Source organism: Desmodus rotundus, chromosome 9 (assembly GCF_022682495.2).
Source record: "Desmodus rotundus isolate HL8 chromosome 9, HLdesRot8A.1, whole genome shotgun sequence".
NCBI lineage: Eukaryota > Metazoa > Chordata > Mammalia > Chiroptera > Phyllostomidae > Desmodus > Desmodus rotundus.
In genome coordinates, this window is record NC_071395.1 from 13,364,388 (window position 1) to 13,380,311 (window position 15,924).

The 15,924-nt window shown below is 41.6% G+C and overlaps 1 protein-coding gene across 8 annotated transcripts in view; it reads left to right on the top strand.

The window, feature by feature from the left end:
- The window catches only part of IL15 (interleukin 15), a 52,273-nt gene extending 36,554 nt beyond the window's left edge, over positions 1-15,719 (top strand). For all 8 annotated transcript variants that reach the window (XM_045202697.3, XM_045202695.2, XM_045202700.2 and 5 more), the window contains 6 exons: positions 6,084-6,182; positions 7,136-7,233; positions 8,677-8,761; positions 10,009-10,053; positions 12,310-12,447; positions 15,316-15,719. In XM_045202697.3, the coding sequence (XP_045058632.1) occupies positions 6,171-6,182; positions 7,136-7,233; positions 8,677-8,761; positions 10,009-10,053; positions 12,310-12,447; positions 15,316-15,432 (495 nt within the window). In that variant the 5' untranslated portion in view covers positions 6,084-6,170 and the 3' untranslated portion in view covers positions 15,433-15,719. The remainder of the gene's footprint in view (positions 1-6,083; positions 6,183-7,135; positions 7,234-8,676; positions 8,762-10,008; positions 10,054-12,309; positions 12,448-15,315) is intronic.
- The last annotated feature ends 205 nt before the right edge of the window (positions 15,720-15,924 follow it).

Below are 15,924 nucleotides of genomic sequence, written 5' to 3' on the forward strand. Positions count from 1 at the left end.
GGGAACACATTGCTGCATAGACCTATGACCGAGAGATGCCCTCAAGCTACACATATGCATCTTCATTGTCTGTCTTACATGACACACTTCCTGAGGTGTTTTGACCTTCATCCTTTATAATACCATATATTTAATGCTTTATGACTAGTCAGGGTAACTAAGGTGTCCAAGTTTTATTATTGCCTTTGCCCTTGGCAGTATAGATATTTAAATGTTTACAATTTGCTTTGGAAGCATTACAATATAATTGAGCAATTAGTATTGTTTTAAGCATTCCAAAGAAATTAAATGTTTTATTAAAAATATGTATTTTATTGCTGTAGACTTCCAGTCAAGGTGGAGGCATAGGTAGATACTCATCGCTTCCTCATACGACCACAGAGAGAATTACAACCAGACCTCAAAACAAATACCATATTTTGCTATGTATAATTTGCACCTATATTTTTGGCTCAAACTTTCGGGAAAAAAATCTCTTGTTTTAATTTTTTAAATTCAATTATTTATTTATTTATATTTAGATACTTGTTTTTCTTGTATTAGTAAGGAGTTTTAGCATTTACTTTTGAACATGTTATGGTACAAGAAACTTTATGTGACAAATAATTGCAAAACAGAAGAACAAATACAAGTTATAAGAAATATTATGTACCAGTAACAAATTAGTACTACCTGTATATATCGAGCATCCTTATTTTTCCCTCAAAAATGTGGGCAAAAAAGATGTGCGTTACACACTGCAAAAATACGGTAACAGCCAGAGCCATCAGAAAATCGAGCTGTATGGAAGTCCAACAACCAAGGATTTAAAGAAGCCACATTCACCCAGCCAAGTAGGAGGGGTGGAGTCACAGAGACCCTTGTAGCATGGAGAGGCGGCAGTGGTGGCAACAGAGTGGCCAGCCCCACATTCACATGTGGTTGATAAAAATCAGGACAGGTACCTTGGGAGCGAGTGAACCCCAGCCCCAGGCCAGACTGCACAGCCCTGGGTCCCAGCATCAGGAAAATAAATCCCCATAACTGCTGGCTGTAAAAACTAGTGGAGTATGGGATGGAGTTTGGGATGGAGGAAGAAACTGCCAAATTTTCAGGAGAGTTTATTTAAAGGGCCCATACCAACTTAGAATATATGCAAACCCACCCACTCTGGGAATCACCACCAGGGCAACAGCTGGAAGGGCACCAGTCACATACAGGAAGTGGGTGAAGTGACTAGATGGGTGAGTGCAGAGCATACCTCTGGAAGCCAGGCAGTGGCACTGACCCTTCTCTGAGCCCTCCCCCATACAGAGCCACAAAGTGGTGAAGCATGTTGCCCCACCCTGGCTATTACCTAAGGCTCCACCCCACACAATTTATAGGTGCCTTTTACAGGGAGTCAAAGCAGCTCAACCTAATACATAGAAACAAACACAGGGAGGTTGCCAAAGTGAGGAGACAGAAACATGGCCCAAATAAAGAACAGATAAACCTGTTGTTTAGAAAAAGAACTAAACAAAATGGAGATAACCCTTATCAGACTGAGTTCAAAACATTGGTGATCAGGATGCTCAAAGATCTCACTGAGTATGGCAAAAGCATAGGGAAGAAATGAGGTTACACTAAATGAAATAAAGAAAAATCTACAAGGAACCAATAGTGGAGAGCATGAAGCCAAGAATTAAACAAATGATTTGGAACACAAGGAAGGAAAAAGCACTCAGTCAGAACAGCAGGAGGAAAAAAAGAATTAAAAAAACTGAGGATAGCCTTAGGAATGTCTGGGACAACTTTTACCATACGAACATCTGCATCATAGGGGTGGCAGAAGGAGAAGAGGAAAAGCAAGAAATTGAAAACTTATTTGAAAAAACTATGAAAGAAAACTTCCCTAATTTGGCAAAGGAAATAGACATACTGTCCAGAAAGCACAGAGAGTCCCAAACAAGTTGGACCCAAAGAGGACCACATTAAGACACATCGTAATGAAAATGCCAAAGGTTAAAGATAAAGAGAGGGCCTCAAAAGCAGCAAGAGAAAAGAAGTTAGTTACCTACAAAGGAGTTCCCATAAGACTGTCAGCTGATTTCTCCAGAGACTTTCCAGGCAAGCAGGGGCTGGAAAGAAGTATTCAAGGTGATGAAAAGCAAGGACCCGCAACCTACATGACCCTGTCCAGCAAAGCTATCATTTAGAATTGCAGGTCAGGTAAAGTGCTTCCCAGACAAGGTAAAGCTAAAGGAGTAATCACCAAGCCGTTATTACATGATATGTTAAACGGAATTATTTAAGAAAAAGAAGATCAAAACTGTGAAGGCAACAAATTCACAACTATCAACAACTGAATCTAAAAAAACAAACTAAGCAAACAACCAGAACAGGAACAAAATCATAGATATGAAGATCATTTGGAGGGTTATCAGCTGGGAGTGGGAAGGGGGAGGACAGGGGAAAAGGTGCCAGGATTAAGAAGTATAATTGGTAGCTACAAAGTAGACAGGGGGATATTGAGAACAGTATAGGAAATGGAGTAGCCAAAGAACTTATATTCATGAACCATGGACATGAACTAAGAGGGGATTGCTGGAGGGAAGGTGGGTAACAGGCAGAGGGGAGCAAAGGGGGAAAATTGGGACAGCTGTAATAGCATAATCAATAAAATATATTAAATAAAAATAAAAATATATATTTAAAAATGCATATACTTTATAAACCTTGTATGAAATAGTATTTTTAAAACAGGAAAATCCTACCTAGTCATTTATTTTTGTTGTTTCAATAAACTGTGAGACTTATAGACCCTATTAACATGTTGTGTGGACTTATAAGAGCAGTAAATACCAACTTTAGGTATTATATTTGTATGAGTTAATTTTAAAAAAATCACAGTAGTAACCATGGTAACATAGTTACTAATGAACACAGACTGTTTCATGAAATATTATATTTGACATTTTCATAATATGGGTGCCAATTGAAAGCAATTACTGCAAAATGCTAGTTCCTGAATGACAGGAAAATCTGAGACTTTAAAGATACCAGTTTCTCAGCTGTACTCAAATGAGACTGATTAACAGATCCATGGGAGTCATGGGCCCACAGACTATGAACTGAGGGTCAACTTCACCGATTGTCTGTTGTGACGAATGCAGTCATATTGGAACACAGCCAGGCCTGTTCATTCATGCACGGCCCGAGGCTGTTTTATCACGGCACCAGCAGCGATGTCAACACGACAGAGCCTGCGAGACCTACGCAGCCTGATGTACTACCTGGCCCTATAGAGAAAATGCATCCCAGCTCCTGCTTTCTACAATGGCCACTGTTTTGCCCACTCTCACCTGCTACTACTTTCGCACTGTCATCAAATGACTCAGCACTTTTCTTGGAATACACACTGGGCTTGTCTGCGTACGTTCTTGCTCAGGCTCTTTCCTCCACCCAGAATGTTACTGCCTTTTACTCAAATCTAAAATCTGCCCTTCTTTGGGGTGCGATTCCAGTAACACTTTCTCCATGAAGTTTTATAGTAAAAAGAAAATAAAATTCCCTGGATATAGCTCCCTTAGTCTCCCTGACATATACTCGATAGTCCCCTGCCTCTCTCTTGCCTGCACCTGCCAGGCATACACCACCACGATTAAGTTTGCTACCGATTCCCGGCCTGCCTACTCCTCGCAGTCTAATGTGGCCGCAGGAAACACCCACGGGCATGCCGACTCATCTTACTTTCTGGCCATTCATGACCATGGGCTTCCAGTAGGCATGGTTGTCATTCCATACTTATATTAGTTCATGCTCCTTCTTACCTCAATGGCTATTTCTTTGATCCTTCTCTGTCCTCAATCCCTAACACCTCCTCCTCATCCTCCCTCTCTGCTGATGACATTTAGTGTCAACGAACTGAGAAGATCAAAGCAATCATCGAGAATTTACAGCGCCATGTTGACCTCCCTCCCAATAAAGGACAGTTGTACTCTCTTTCCTTCTATTCCACACTCAACCTTGGTTTGCCCTTATTTGTAGTGTTTTGAGTGAATAGATAAATGTCTTTACTGCATAAACCAATACTCATAACTCTTCTTTTGTTGCTAAGCTATCAAAATTTATATTACATATGTGACTAGGCAAGTAAATAATTACATAGAATAAAACAAAATAGCAATGTGCTAGATTATGTTTTCTCACTGGGATAAAATACAGTATTGGCATAGAATAGAACATATTTACAGTTCTTTTCACAAGTCACTGTGGGTTAATGTGTCTGTCCACTCTTCCAGATGTGTTACCCCTTGGCAGTGACATCCTGCTAGGTTGGCAGTGCTGGTCAGCACCGGGTCCTCAGGTCAGCCAGCACCCTGCAGCGAGACCCAGTCACAGAATTCCCAAAACTCCCTGTTTAAACTCTGTGAACTCTCTGAGGGTCTGGCTGAGAGGTAGTCTTTTTTATTCCAAGATGCAGGCATCCTAGTGAATGAAGGCCAAACCAAAGATGCTGATTGTGAGGGCATTGTATGACCACATGCAGTTGGTGTGGCAGGATTAAACGCTGCTTCTGTAGTTCTCCAAAAGTATCTCAGAGCAGGAAGGGGACAATTTATTTCATCCCTGTATTTGCTTCTCATAAAGTAATTCACCTGGTGTCAGCCATGTCTCTCTGACAGAGTTTTGGTGAGAGTCAAATGACATCATGTGCGTGAAAGAACTTGAGTTCTGTTTTGCATCAGAACAGTTTCAAAGTCCTGTTTTTAAACTTTCAGAGAGCAGTGGATTTTTATTATTCACGGGGGATGGGCGGGATGGGCCAGGTGAGGGGCCTCCACTTCTCAACCGCAGAGCTTGAAATTTCTCGTGTCCCTTCCCCCTTTGCCCAACCTGGATCGGGAAGTAAATGTTTTATGGCTACACGTGCGACATTTACCTGAAGCAAACCACTTAACCTCTCAGAACCTCAGTTTCTTCACGATAGAATAAGAGTGATATCTCTCACGTAACAATATTGTCAGGGTCGAATTTGATAATGTGCATGAAATAACTTTGTAAACCTGAAAGCACTAGGTAAGCAATGCTTAGTCTAATGTCACTAGCATGATAGGTATTTTATGCAGAGTGCACATTGAGCTGTGGCCAAAGAGAAAGGAGTAGAACAGTTTACCTTTTCCGGTGTTTTGACCAACATGGATCTCTCTCTCTCTCTCTCTCTCTCTCTCTCTCACACACACACACACACACACACACACACTTTTTAGTAAAACCAGTCCACAGGACTACAGTAAGTGGCAGAGTGAATGCTCCCAAACCTGCTGTGAAATCCTGATTCTTTGCTGTCAGCCCAGAAAACGACCTCAGTTCCTTGACCAAATGGCAAACTGTAAAAGTTTCTTTTTTGGCTGCACTGGCCTCCATACCGTCAACATTCTAGCGAAGGGCCTTAGTCTCTGTGTTTGGTGGAAGGAAGGCAGCCTGGCTCTTTTTTCTGTGGCAGAGGCAGAGGCCCCACACGGCAGTTATCTCCTTGCCGACCAGAAAACGTCACACTGGTTGACTGAGATGATATGCCTGATGTCTGAGAGAGTTTGAAACACAGGTAGAGTCGGGAGTTAAGTCCAAGCTTGTTATCATGGACTCGAGCACAAGAGATGTCATTTGGGGCCTGAGGTTTTCTCTTTCACAATTTCAAAGGCTGAAAACCTCTATTCATTTCTGGAGAAGTAGCTTCTTCTGTTGTAAATTAAATGATCAGAAGTTTCTATGAATCCAAGCATTTGGTTTCTTCTATTTTCCACTAATGACTTTAGAATTTGCCAATTCAGGACCTGAATATAGCGGAAAGGGATTGGGCTTTATAATCAGACCTGGTCTCAAATCCTGGCAGCTGTATACTTGCCGCGGGGCTGGGGCAGCTTACCAAGTGCTGCTGACCCTACCCCACAGGACTGCTGGGGGGATTAAATGTGATGCACATATTAAGTGACTATTGGAGGCCCATGAAAAAGTAGGTGCCCAGTAAATAGTGATTGCCTTCCCTTTCTTCCTCCCAACCCCCCACTAGTTTACTTGTGATTTTAACGGATCATCCTTTCCCCTGGCTTGCGTTGTAGGAAGTTTTCTGGATGGACGGCTTCTGGGAACCCATCGTCATAGCCAGCTCTTCTTCAATGTGTAAGGATTCACCCGGGCATTGAGTAATGAGAATTTCGGTAAGAATACTTAGACAAAGGTGGTGTATGGACTTTCCTCAAACATCACTTAAATCTCAGCTACTTCGTAACATGACTCTTCTCTAAAGATCTTCGGATGGAACAGAGCCCGTTCACACCTGGATTGTCCTTATCTGGAAAGTAAATATAATAAATTATTAAACTCTATGAACCACTTGGTAGGTTGGCTCTTCATGTCCTGCAAATGTATTATTTCTGGTGTCTCGCCCTATTGTTCTTTAAATAAACACCTAGCTCCTCAGTGCCATGCGCAGCCTTGGAGGTCAAGGTCTGCTTGTTATTCATCCTTTTGTTGTAGAGTGAACGACCCCAGATTTTTAGTGGTTAAGGTGACAGACAGCCCACAGTGCTGTCTGAAACGCTGCAGCTTCGGCAACAGGAAGGAGGCAGACAAAGATACCATGACTCTGGGAAGGCCTAAGATAAGTGATATTTCTAAATCACCAAGAAACAGGATTACATGGTGGCTCTCGTGGAAGCATAGTGTGTCTTCAGTGGGCTTCCTTTCTATCCAATTTTTCTCTAGATGATATGAATTCATAATTAATTTTCATGTAGTTACATGCAGTGAATATAGAACTATAAACCTATATTAATAATTTATGTTATTAATCTTCACTGTATAAAATATTGAACTATTAAAAATGAAAAGATGAGAGGGAGATTAAGGATAATAGAAAAAATAGTGGTATTATTACTAAATATGTAAATTTTCTTAAAATTAATGTGTATTAAAAACACATTGAAGAACTTTGCCCACAAGCAACAGAGCTGGAGGGGAGGGAGCAAAAAAGATAAAGTCTAGTTTTATTAATTCTGATAAGGAACATTAATTTTCAGATTTTGACCTAAAGAAATGATAAACCATTCATTTAAATATCACTTTGTACCTAAAAAAATGTAATCGTTTTCTCTATGATTATATTTTTCAGAAACCACATTTGAGAAGTACGTCCATCCAGTGCTATTTGTGTTTACTTTTGAACAGTCATTTTTTAACTGAGGCTGGCATTCATATCTTCATCTTGGGGTAATTTTGTCTTTACGCATAAATACCATCATGCTAACGGCCATGGCCATTTTCCTGCAATATTTTCCCTGTTGAATCGGTGTGTGTTCAGTCTGCTTACACCATAGGCAGTCAGTATTGGGGGTATGGTAGAGGGCAGACTATGCAGGCTCGGAGGAGGTTTGGCAAACACTGAGCATTTCCTCATTCCAGTAGTATGGAAAAGAGCATTAACATCCTGCAGAGAAATTGGACCTCTTGGTATAGAACTACATTTAGAAGTGCATTCCTTATTAATATCCTACATGATTTTCACTGAAGTAAAAAATACATCTATAACTATAACTATACATCTATAACTATACTTAGAAGTACATTCCTTATTAATAACCTGCATGATTTTTATTGCAGTAAAAAAAAAAAACATACTTAAGGCTCGCTCATGTTACTTTTTAAATCTATTTCTTGGCACTGACTTCTTCTATCCTTGGAGTCCTATCCTAGTTCATTTGGAAGCATTTCTTTCTTTATTTAGACCTTTCATTTTTCCTCCTAATAAGCATTCATCTTTTCCATGCCTATTAACTTGTTTCTTTTTTCTTAGATGCAACTGGTACACTGCCCCGCTTGGCCTAAGAACCCAACATATAGTTCTGTGACCTGACTTAGTTCAAGTTTAGTCTTCTTTTTACTTCCCGGAGTGGGGAACCATACATAGCTTTGTGCAGATAAATCTTCCTCGCAAGAAAGATTAGCGCTGGTTCTCGTGCTTCTGTAAAAATCCGTCAGGACACAGTTATTTTTCATGAAAACTTTAAGAATCATTCCCTAGTTACTTGGTCAGTGTATGTGTCTTTTGTCCGGATATTAAATTTCTGCTATACCAAAAGGAGGAAGTATATGAGTAAGTACATTCCACCTAGATCGGGCTAACATCTGTAATGTGTATGGGTAAAGCTGCTGCAAGCATAGCGATGGTGTGAGCAGCATGCAAGGGGCACGTTTAATCCACTGCAAAGAACATTTAGAATCAAAACCATCATATGAAAATGGTTATTGCTTATTTTGAAATTTTTACCTATAGAGCAGACTTAAGAGTCTGATGGGACGTCTACTTAAAGAAAATTAGTAATTCATTCAAAAGCATTTAGTAAGCACTACCACACACCAGGCACTGTTTCTATTTCATTGTGAGAAAGTGCACCCAGTTTCTATAAGTTATCCCTTCAAATTAGGCACTTCTCTCATCTGGGCTGGTCAGTCCCCAGGTTAGCTTCACGTGTCAAGGTTGTCCCATGTGTTGGGTGTTTCTGTTCATCTGCAGGGCTGTTGAACCCACAAAGGCAAGGGTAACACTCATCTTCGCTAGTCAGAATGAAAAATTCTGGCTCGCTCTGCCTTTCGTATGCGTCAAGACAATATTATGTTCATTCAAAATGCTGTACTTTTTGGTTTTGTTTTCAGCTGTATCAGTGCAAGTCTTCCTAAAACAGAGGCAAACTGGAATGATGTAATGAGTGACTTAAAAGCAATTAAAAGTCTTATTCAAGTAAGTGCTTATGTTTCCACAAAAAGTCTGATGTCATTGCTGAGGCGTGTGACTTTTCCTGTGGCTGTCGGTCTTAAATGCAATCTCACTTGAAACAATAATACTTCTGTAGAGTGTGTGAGCCTCGTAAAGCCTCAAAGGAAATCTTTTCCTTACAGTTTTCAGATCCCAATTATCTTTCAGCTCAGTTTATAAAGTGGCCCAGCATGAAGAGCTTGTCACTGCAAGCCAGAGACTCGCTGCTTCTGCTAGAGAAACCAGACACCTTTGTGGCACTTGCAAGGGGAATAATAGGCTGACTCAAGGAAAGGCTCTCTGATCTGTGGGCTCGAGAACCCCTCTCCAACCCAGTCTCCCACTGGCCTGGCAGAACCTACAGGGGGCAGGGAACAGAGAATAGGAGCCGCTGACAACTGTGTTTAAGGCAGTGTCTTCTGCCTCGGTGGGTGACATGGCAGTGCCCAGAGGAGCCCCAGGGGCATGAAGTGAGCCACCCTTCCATGTCAGCATCACAAAAATCCTGCAAACTGAGCTGTCCTTGGAAGCCCAGATCAGAACCTGAGTAGCACACCTAATGAGGTTGGCTGAAGGCTGCAGTAGAAGACTTAGATAGGCCCAGGGTCTCCGAATGTAACAGCCCAAATACTGGAATGCAACTGCAAATCACTCCTTATGCAGAGAAGCAGGAGGATCACAACTGGAACGAGAAGAGAAGATTGGCAGACCCTGACGCTGACGTGGATTGGGTGTTGGGATTATTAAACAAAGATTCTAATGCAGCTGTGACAAAAACCGCACGAGCAGGGAACTGTAAACAGCCTTGAAACAACCAAACAAGTCAGAAAGTCTTAGCAGAGTAATACAATATGTAGAAGGGACCAAATGGAAATCACAGGAAAGAAAGAACATAATAACTGAAATACAGAACCACTGATAAAACTGTATAGAACCACACACACACACACACACACACACACACACACAGTTTAGTGAGCATAAAACTGGTGAGATGTGAACAAGGCAGTGGATTGTAAGAATGTAATTTTCTGATTGTAATTTTGTACTTGGCAATGCAGGATTGGGGGAAACAGCGAAGGGACTCGTTGTAATTTCTCTCACAATTACATATGAATCTAAAATTATCTCAAAGAATTCAATTTAAAAGCTTAACTTAATATTGTCAGTGGGTTGTTCTCATTCTACAACAATGCACAGTGCTTCACATTTGCTATTTCTTTCTCTTGCAGTCTATACACATTGATGCCACTTTGTATACTGAAAGTGATGCTCATGTGAGTAGAGTTTTTGTCCAAAATTGCTATATTTTCCAGCTCTGAAAGTCCAAGAAGTATATTTTCATAAATTTACTGAAATACATGTAGTTTTTAAATGTAAATTTTAGTGTGAATCTTTATAAGTAATTATTGACATTATGTGGTTTGGGGACAAAGAAGTACACAGGTGCTATTTTTGTAAAATACATAAGAGCATTTTCCATCAAGGTCGAACAAAATATGTTATATAATTTTGGGATTTAGTTAGATCCTGATGCACTTAAATGCAGGAATCATGTTAACTGATTCCATTTAAATTTATCCGAAATGTCAGTTGTTTCCAGGGAGGTAGTTTATTACCATCTTCAACCATATTTTCTACAAATTGCTCACCTGCATTTATAGCCCACATTCGGCATGAATCTCTACAGTTGTCAGAAAAGGATTCTGGCTGTTCGCTCTATCTGTGAGAAAAGAAATAAGCACCATCCAGAAAACCTATCAAATTCAAAACTAGTCTTGAACTTGTTACATTAATACACTGGCATTGCAGAAGCCATGTATGATTTCCGGCATGTGGCTGGTCCTTTCCCTCTGAACTGGTTGCTAAAAATCAAGAAACAAATTGCTGACTTTTTCACCTCTTGCACACAAACTCCGTGTTATGTGCATTTGGAACAGTGAGTCTCTCTGTTATCCCTCAATTAGGACATCCCCAAAATAGGAGGTTTTGCCCCAACCAGGACTTTCTAAACATTGAAAGGAAGCCACTGCCAGACACTAGGAAAAATAGGCATTCATGAACCACTTGGATTAGTGCTGCGCACACAGAAATCGCCTCCCTTCTTTGGCTTCAGCGTGCTTTTTATTTTTGTTTGCATTTTTTCTAAGTAGAAAGCAGTCAACCACCAACACTCAGCATCTTGCGATTGCTTTTTATTTTTGGGTTTTTTTTTGCATATAAGATAAGCTTGCAACTCCTGAGTTGCCTTTTGCTCCTGAGTAGCTGCTGTGGGGGAAAAGGAATGCATTAGTCCCTCCTTCTCTGTGGGGGATACGATACATTTCAAGAACCCCAGTGGATTCTTGAAACCAGGGATAGTACTGACCTCTATACATACTGTGTTTTTTCCCATACAGACCTAAATACATGTGCGAAAGTTATTTTATAAATTAGGTCCAGTAAGAGATTAACAACAAACAAGTAACAACAAAATAGAACAATTACAGCAATATACTGGTCTCTTTCTCTCTCATAATATCTTATTGCACCATCCTCACCCTTCTCGTGATGGTGTGAGATGTGCCCATGTGATCAGTGAAGAGGGTGAAAGGCGTAGCTGTTGTAACATAGGGGTTAGCTACTGTTGACCTTCTGGCAATGCATCAGGAGGATCACAGAGCCATGCCCTATGAATTATTTCTGGAGTTTTCCATTTAATATCTTCAGACTGTGGTTGACCACAGATAATTGAAACCACAGAAATCGAAACCCCAGGTGGAGGAGGGGCTGCTGGACTGCCAGACACAGGTGCGGGCGTGTGTTCTGGCTTTCATTCCCCCGGCAGTAAGCACGCGCTCAGTGCCCGCAGGGAGCCCGGCAGTGTGCAAGGCCTGGAGAACACAAATTCAAGCAAGGCGTGGGTGGGCAAATGCCCCGGTGTTCATTAAATGTCTTTCCTTTCAGCTTAGGCTTTTGTTAAGGTTAACCTTTGTGGAAAATGTATTTTTGTGGTACTTGAATGGTAAACTTCTGATTTGGCGAAACAGGTACTACTCCTGCTCTGATTTTCCTAATAAATTTCCTGGAATCACACCTGCCTCTGAAACTGTGGAACTTGCAGGTGTAACATGATTGGCAGCTACCACTGTTTAACATGTTAACAGTACAACCTGACTCTAAAAATTCTCCCACTATCAGTATTAGTGTTTTCCGAGTCTTAGGCCAATCATTACTGTTTTACACAGAGGAAATCTGCTCAGTAAGTAAAGGACACCTGTGATTTCCACGTTTTCTAGTTTCATGTTTTTTCTTCTGCACACATCACCATTCTCCTTGATTGGTTTGTGGTCAGTTTGTTTTGGTTTCTATTTCAAAGCCAAAAAAAAAAAAAAATCAAACTGCTTTCTACGTAAAACTTTTTAGGGGTGTTGTGTTTCTTTAAAAATATCTGGAGTGACTTTTTAAAAAAATCAGAATTGCATCTATGTGAAAATGGATAATGGGAAAATAATTCATTTTTCAAAAATGGATCTCTGTAACTCTATTTTCAGCCCAGTTGCAAAGTAGCAGCGATGAAGTGCTTTCTCTTGGAGTTACGAGTTATCTTCCAGGAGACGAACAATAAGGATATTAGACAAACGATAGATAACCTTATCGTCCTAGCAAACAGCAGTTTACCTTCTGACGGGGTGAGTTCTCCAACAGTCACAGAGTCACAGCAGCTGTTTTGGGCTTGCCTGGGTGAAGTCACGAGCTGGAAGGCAAGCAGACCCTCCCAAGGGAAGGGAGTTCCTTTCAGTGGAACGGCATTCCGAAGAGGCAGCATCACAACCCTAAACCGCTCATTGACTCATTGGTTCACAGACGTGTACTGTGTGGTGCCAGGCAGTGTGCTTGGGGCTGTAGTGCCAGCGGTCAACCAGTCAGGTCACTGACCTCACGATGTTTGTCACCAGGTGCAGTGGGTAGACATTAATCTCACTGCATAATTAACGGTTTGGCATGGACAATAGTAATCCACGTTTATCGGGTGATTATGCTGTGTCAGACACGTTCTTCGTGCTTCAAGGGTTGAACGGTAATCCACCGAGTCCTCACCAGAACTCTGAGGTAGTTACCCCTAACTGTTTGCAAGGTAGAAGGAGCTGAGCGCCGAGAGCTCCAACCCACACAGCTCGGGAAACGGGGAGCCCGGATTCAGACCCAGGCAGGTTCACTTCAGGGTCTGTCTTCTTATTCACTGAAAGGATAAAGGCTGCAAAAGGGCAATTATAAAAATATGAATAATTTGAGTGTTAATTATTAATAATTTGGACTATGGCAGGCAACATGAGCAATATGGGGTTCCAGGAGGGCCAATCCTGGGAACCCCCACAGGAGGCTGGGGAACCAGTTAGGCAAAGGCCCTGCTGCATAACAAGTATGGCTTTCACAGCAAAATACTGGTGGCCAAATAAAGGGGTAACAAAGAAGTTTTCTGAACAAAGAAGACATAACAATAATTAATTAATCTAACAAATAATTTTTTAAGATTTAATTTATTTATTTTTAGAGAGAGGGGAAAGGAGGAAGAAAGAGAGGGAGAGAAACGTCAATCTGTGTTTGCCTCTCACACGCCCTGTACATATACGACAACCCTTTGCTTCTCGGTCCAGTGCTTTATCCGCTGAGCCACACCAGCCAGGGCTAACTTAACAAATACTTTCTGGGCCTTATTGTTGGTCCTCAAGGAAAACAGAAATGAAAAACAAAACAGAACAAAACACAGATGGTTCCTGCTCTTAAGAGGGAAGAAGCATAAATAAACCAATCAATAAGCAAATAAATATAAGTCAGTTATTTACTAAGTCCAATGGCTCCAAAGAAGGCTGGCAAAGGTGCAGGGACTCTACCTAAGAGAAGGTTCGCCTACTAAGTTGACATTTGGTAAAGATGTGAGGGGATGAGCCTTACGTCTGGGAGGTGGAGGCAACTCCAAGTGCAGGGCCCCTCAGCAGTGTGGCTGGACACCTGGGATTTTTCCCTAAAACTTCCAGGTTGCTTGAAGTCTTGGCCGAAACGTCACCTTCTCAGTGATGTCACCACTTTACAGTTGCAGTCCCATGTCCACATCAGCATGCCCTGTCCCCTTCTCTGCATGTCCCACTACCTGATATACTATGTATTTTACATAATGAATATTTTCTGTTTCTCCCTAGTACAAGGTCAGCTTCAAAGGGAAAGGTTTTTAAAATTTCTTTTCAGTGCTGTATCCCAACTCCCAGGCCTATACTAGGTACTTGATAAATGTATCAAATGGATATATGCATGTTTAAATTACTCTTGTGATCTGTTATCTCTCTCTTACTAATAGTTCATAGTGGTATCAGTGTGCACCTCTTTTATGCAATGCCCACAGTCACCTTCAACATGACCTAGTGTTGTACGGGTAGAGGAAAGGGTGGCCAGGACTGCACAGTCAGAAGACCTGGACATGGAGAATTTCATTGATTATGTCAGCTGTGATGAGTCTTTTAATATCTCTGCTTTCCTATCTGACAGGATTATTTTCAGAATCAAATAAGGCAGCGTTATGTGGAATATGACCAGTGCCTGGCATAGAATCTGTGCTTGATAAATATTGCTGAATCTGAATTTCAAGTGCTTAATGGATATAAAATCTAATTTTGATTTTTGCTGGTACAGCTTTTCATGGTTCAGATGATCCCTAAAAAGTGTATTTATGACTGCTCCATTTGGAATATTCTAGTTACCCATGAAACTGTGTTCAGATTGCAGCAATTTGTGGTATTCACCTAAGCAGTTCGATTCAGCCAGTAACGACTGTGTGAACACCCTGTGCAAAGCCCAATGCCGAATGCTGGGGAAGCAAAAGTACATGGCCTTGCTCTCCTGGAAGAATTTAGAGAACAGTGGTATAAAAAGCATAAAATTCCATAACATCAGTGTAAAGTGTGCTGTGCGGGAAATCTAACCCGGGGATAGTGTGAATGTAGCAACGGCACGTTTGGCCTGATCACAGGAACTCGGGGGTTCAGGAAAGACTTCCTCGGGGAGACAGCAGCCGAGTCATCGTGGGTGTGAGTAGTAAGTAGGAGCTGAAACGGGAAGTGTTGAATAGACTGAGGGAAATGTGAAGGCAGCGAGGCATCTAATAGCAGGGCCTGTGCAAGGAGACAAAGGCGTGAGCTCAGGGTTCCTAGGGCATAAGGTTTACATCAGTGAGGAAAGTGCCAGACAGAGTAAGGGACAGCTCACCCAGGGCCCGAGTGCCATCCTGGAAGGCATGGACTTCATTCAAGGGTGGATGACCAGAACCCGTGGCTCTCAGCAGAAAACCCATCGTCTGACAGACACAACACATTTTCCAGCATCCTTAATCCATTGCAAGAACAATGAGCCCACATCAAATCCCCCGGTGCCTCCTAATAGGATATTAACCTGCCCAGGTTTTTCTGTCTCAAGACCTCACTCACCGTGTGGTTCAAAAGATGAGATATTCCCGGGAAAGAAATATGTCAGACTCCCCACTCTAATTCTTTCTTTTTATTTGGCAGAATGTAACTGAATCTGGATGCAAAGAATGTGAGGAACTGGAGGAAAAAAACGTTAAAGAGTTTTTGCGAAGTTTTACGCACATCGTGCAAATGTTCATCAACACCCCATCACGATGACCCTCCGCAGTGCTTCTGTTGCTTACGAACTTCGCACTGTTGCTTAGAGGCCACGAAGCACTTTGCATTTCCGATGTGCCACCAAAACAAGTTTTTCTAGCAAGAAGATCCTCGGGACCTTGGGTCAGATGAACTCCTGGAAATGAAGGCAGAAAAATGGCATTGAGTCACATAGTGTCTATGAACTGCCTGCAGACTTATTTTGTTCATTTATGTTTAACTTATTACTGAAATTGTACATATTTGTAGCATAATATTAAATGTGGAATAAAATTGTGTACATATTTTATCCTTTGAAACTGCCCTGATGTTTTGCTTCTTGTAAGAAAATAGGGGACATTTGTTCGAGGATGACAGCCAAAGTATTTAGCAACGACTGGGGCTGGGACCCCTGGTTCAGGTAGATGGTAGGCTCCAACCAGCGTGCGGCCATTGCCTGCCAGCCTTCGTTTACCTCTCCACTAGGTGTGGCGCCAGAGGAAGAATTGGCCG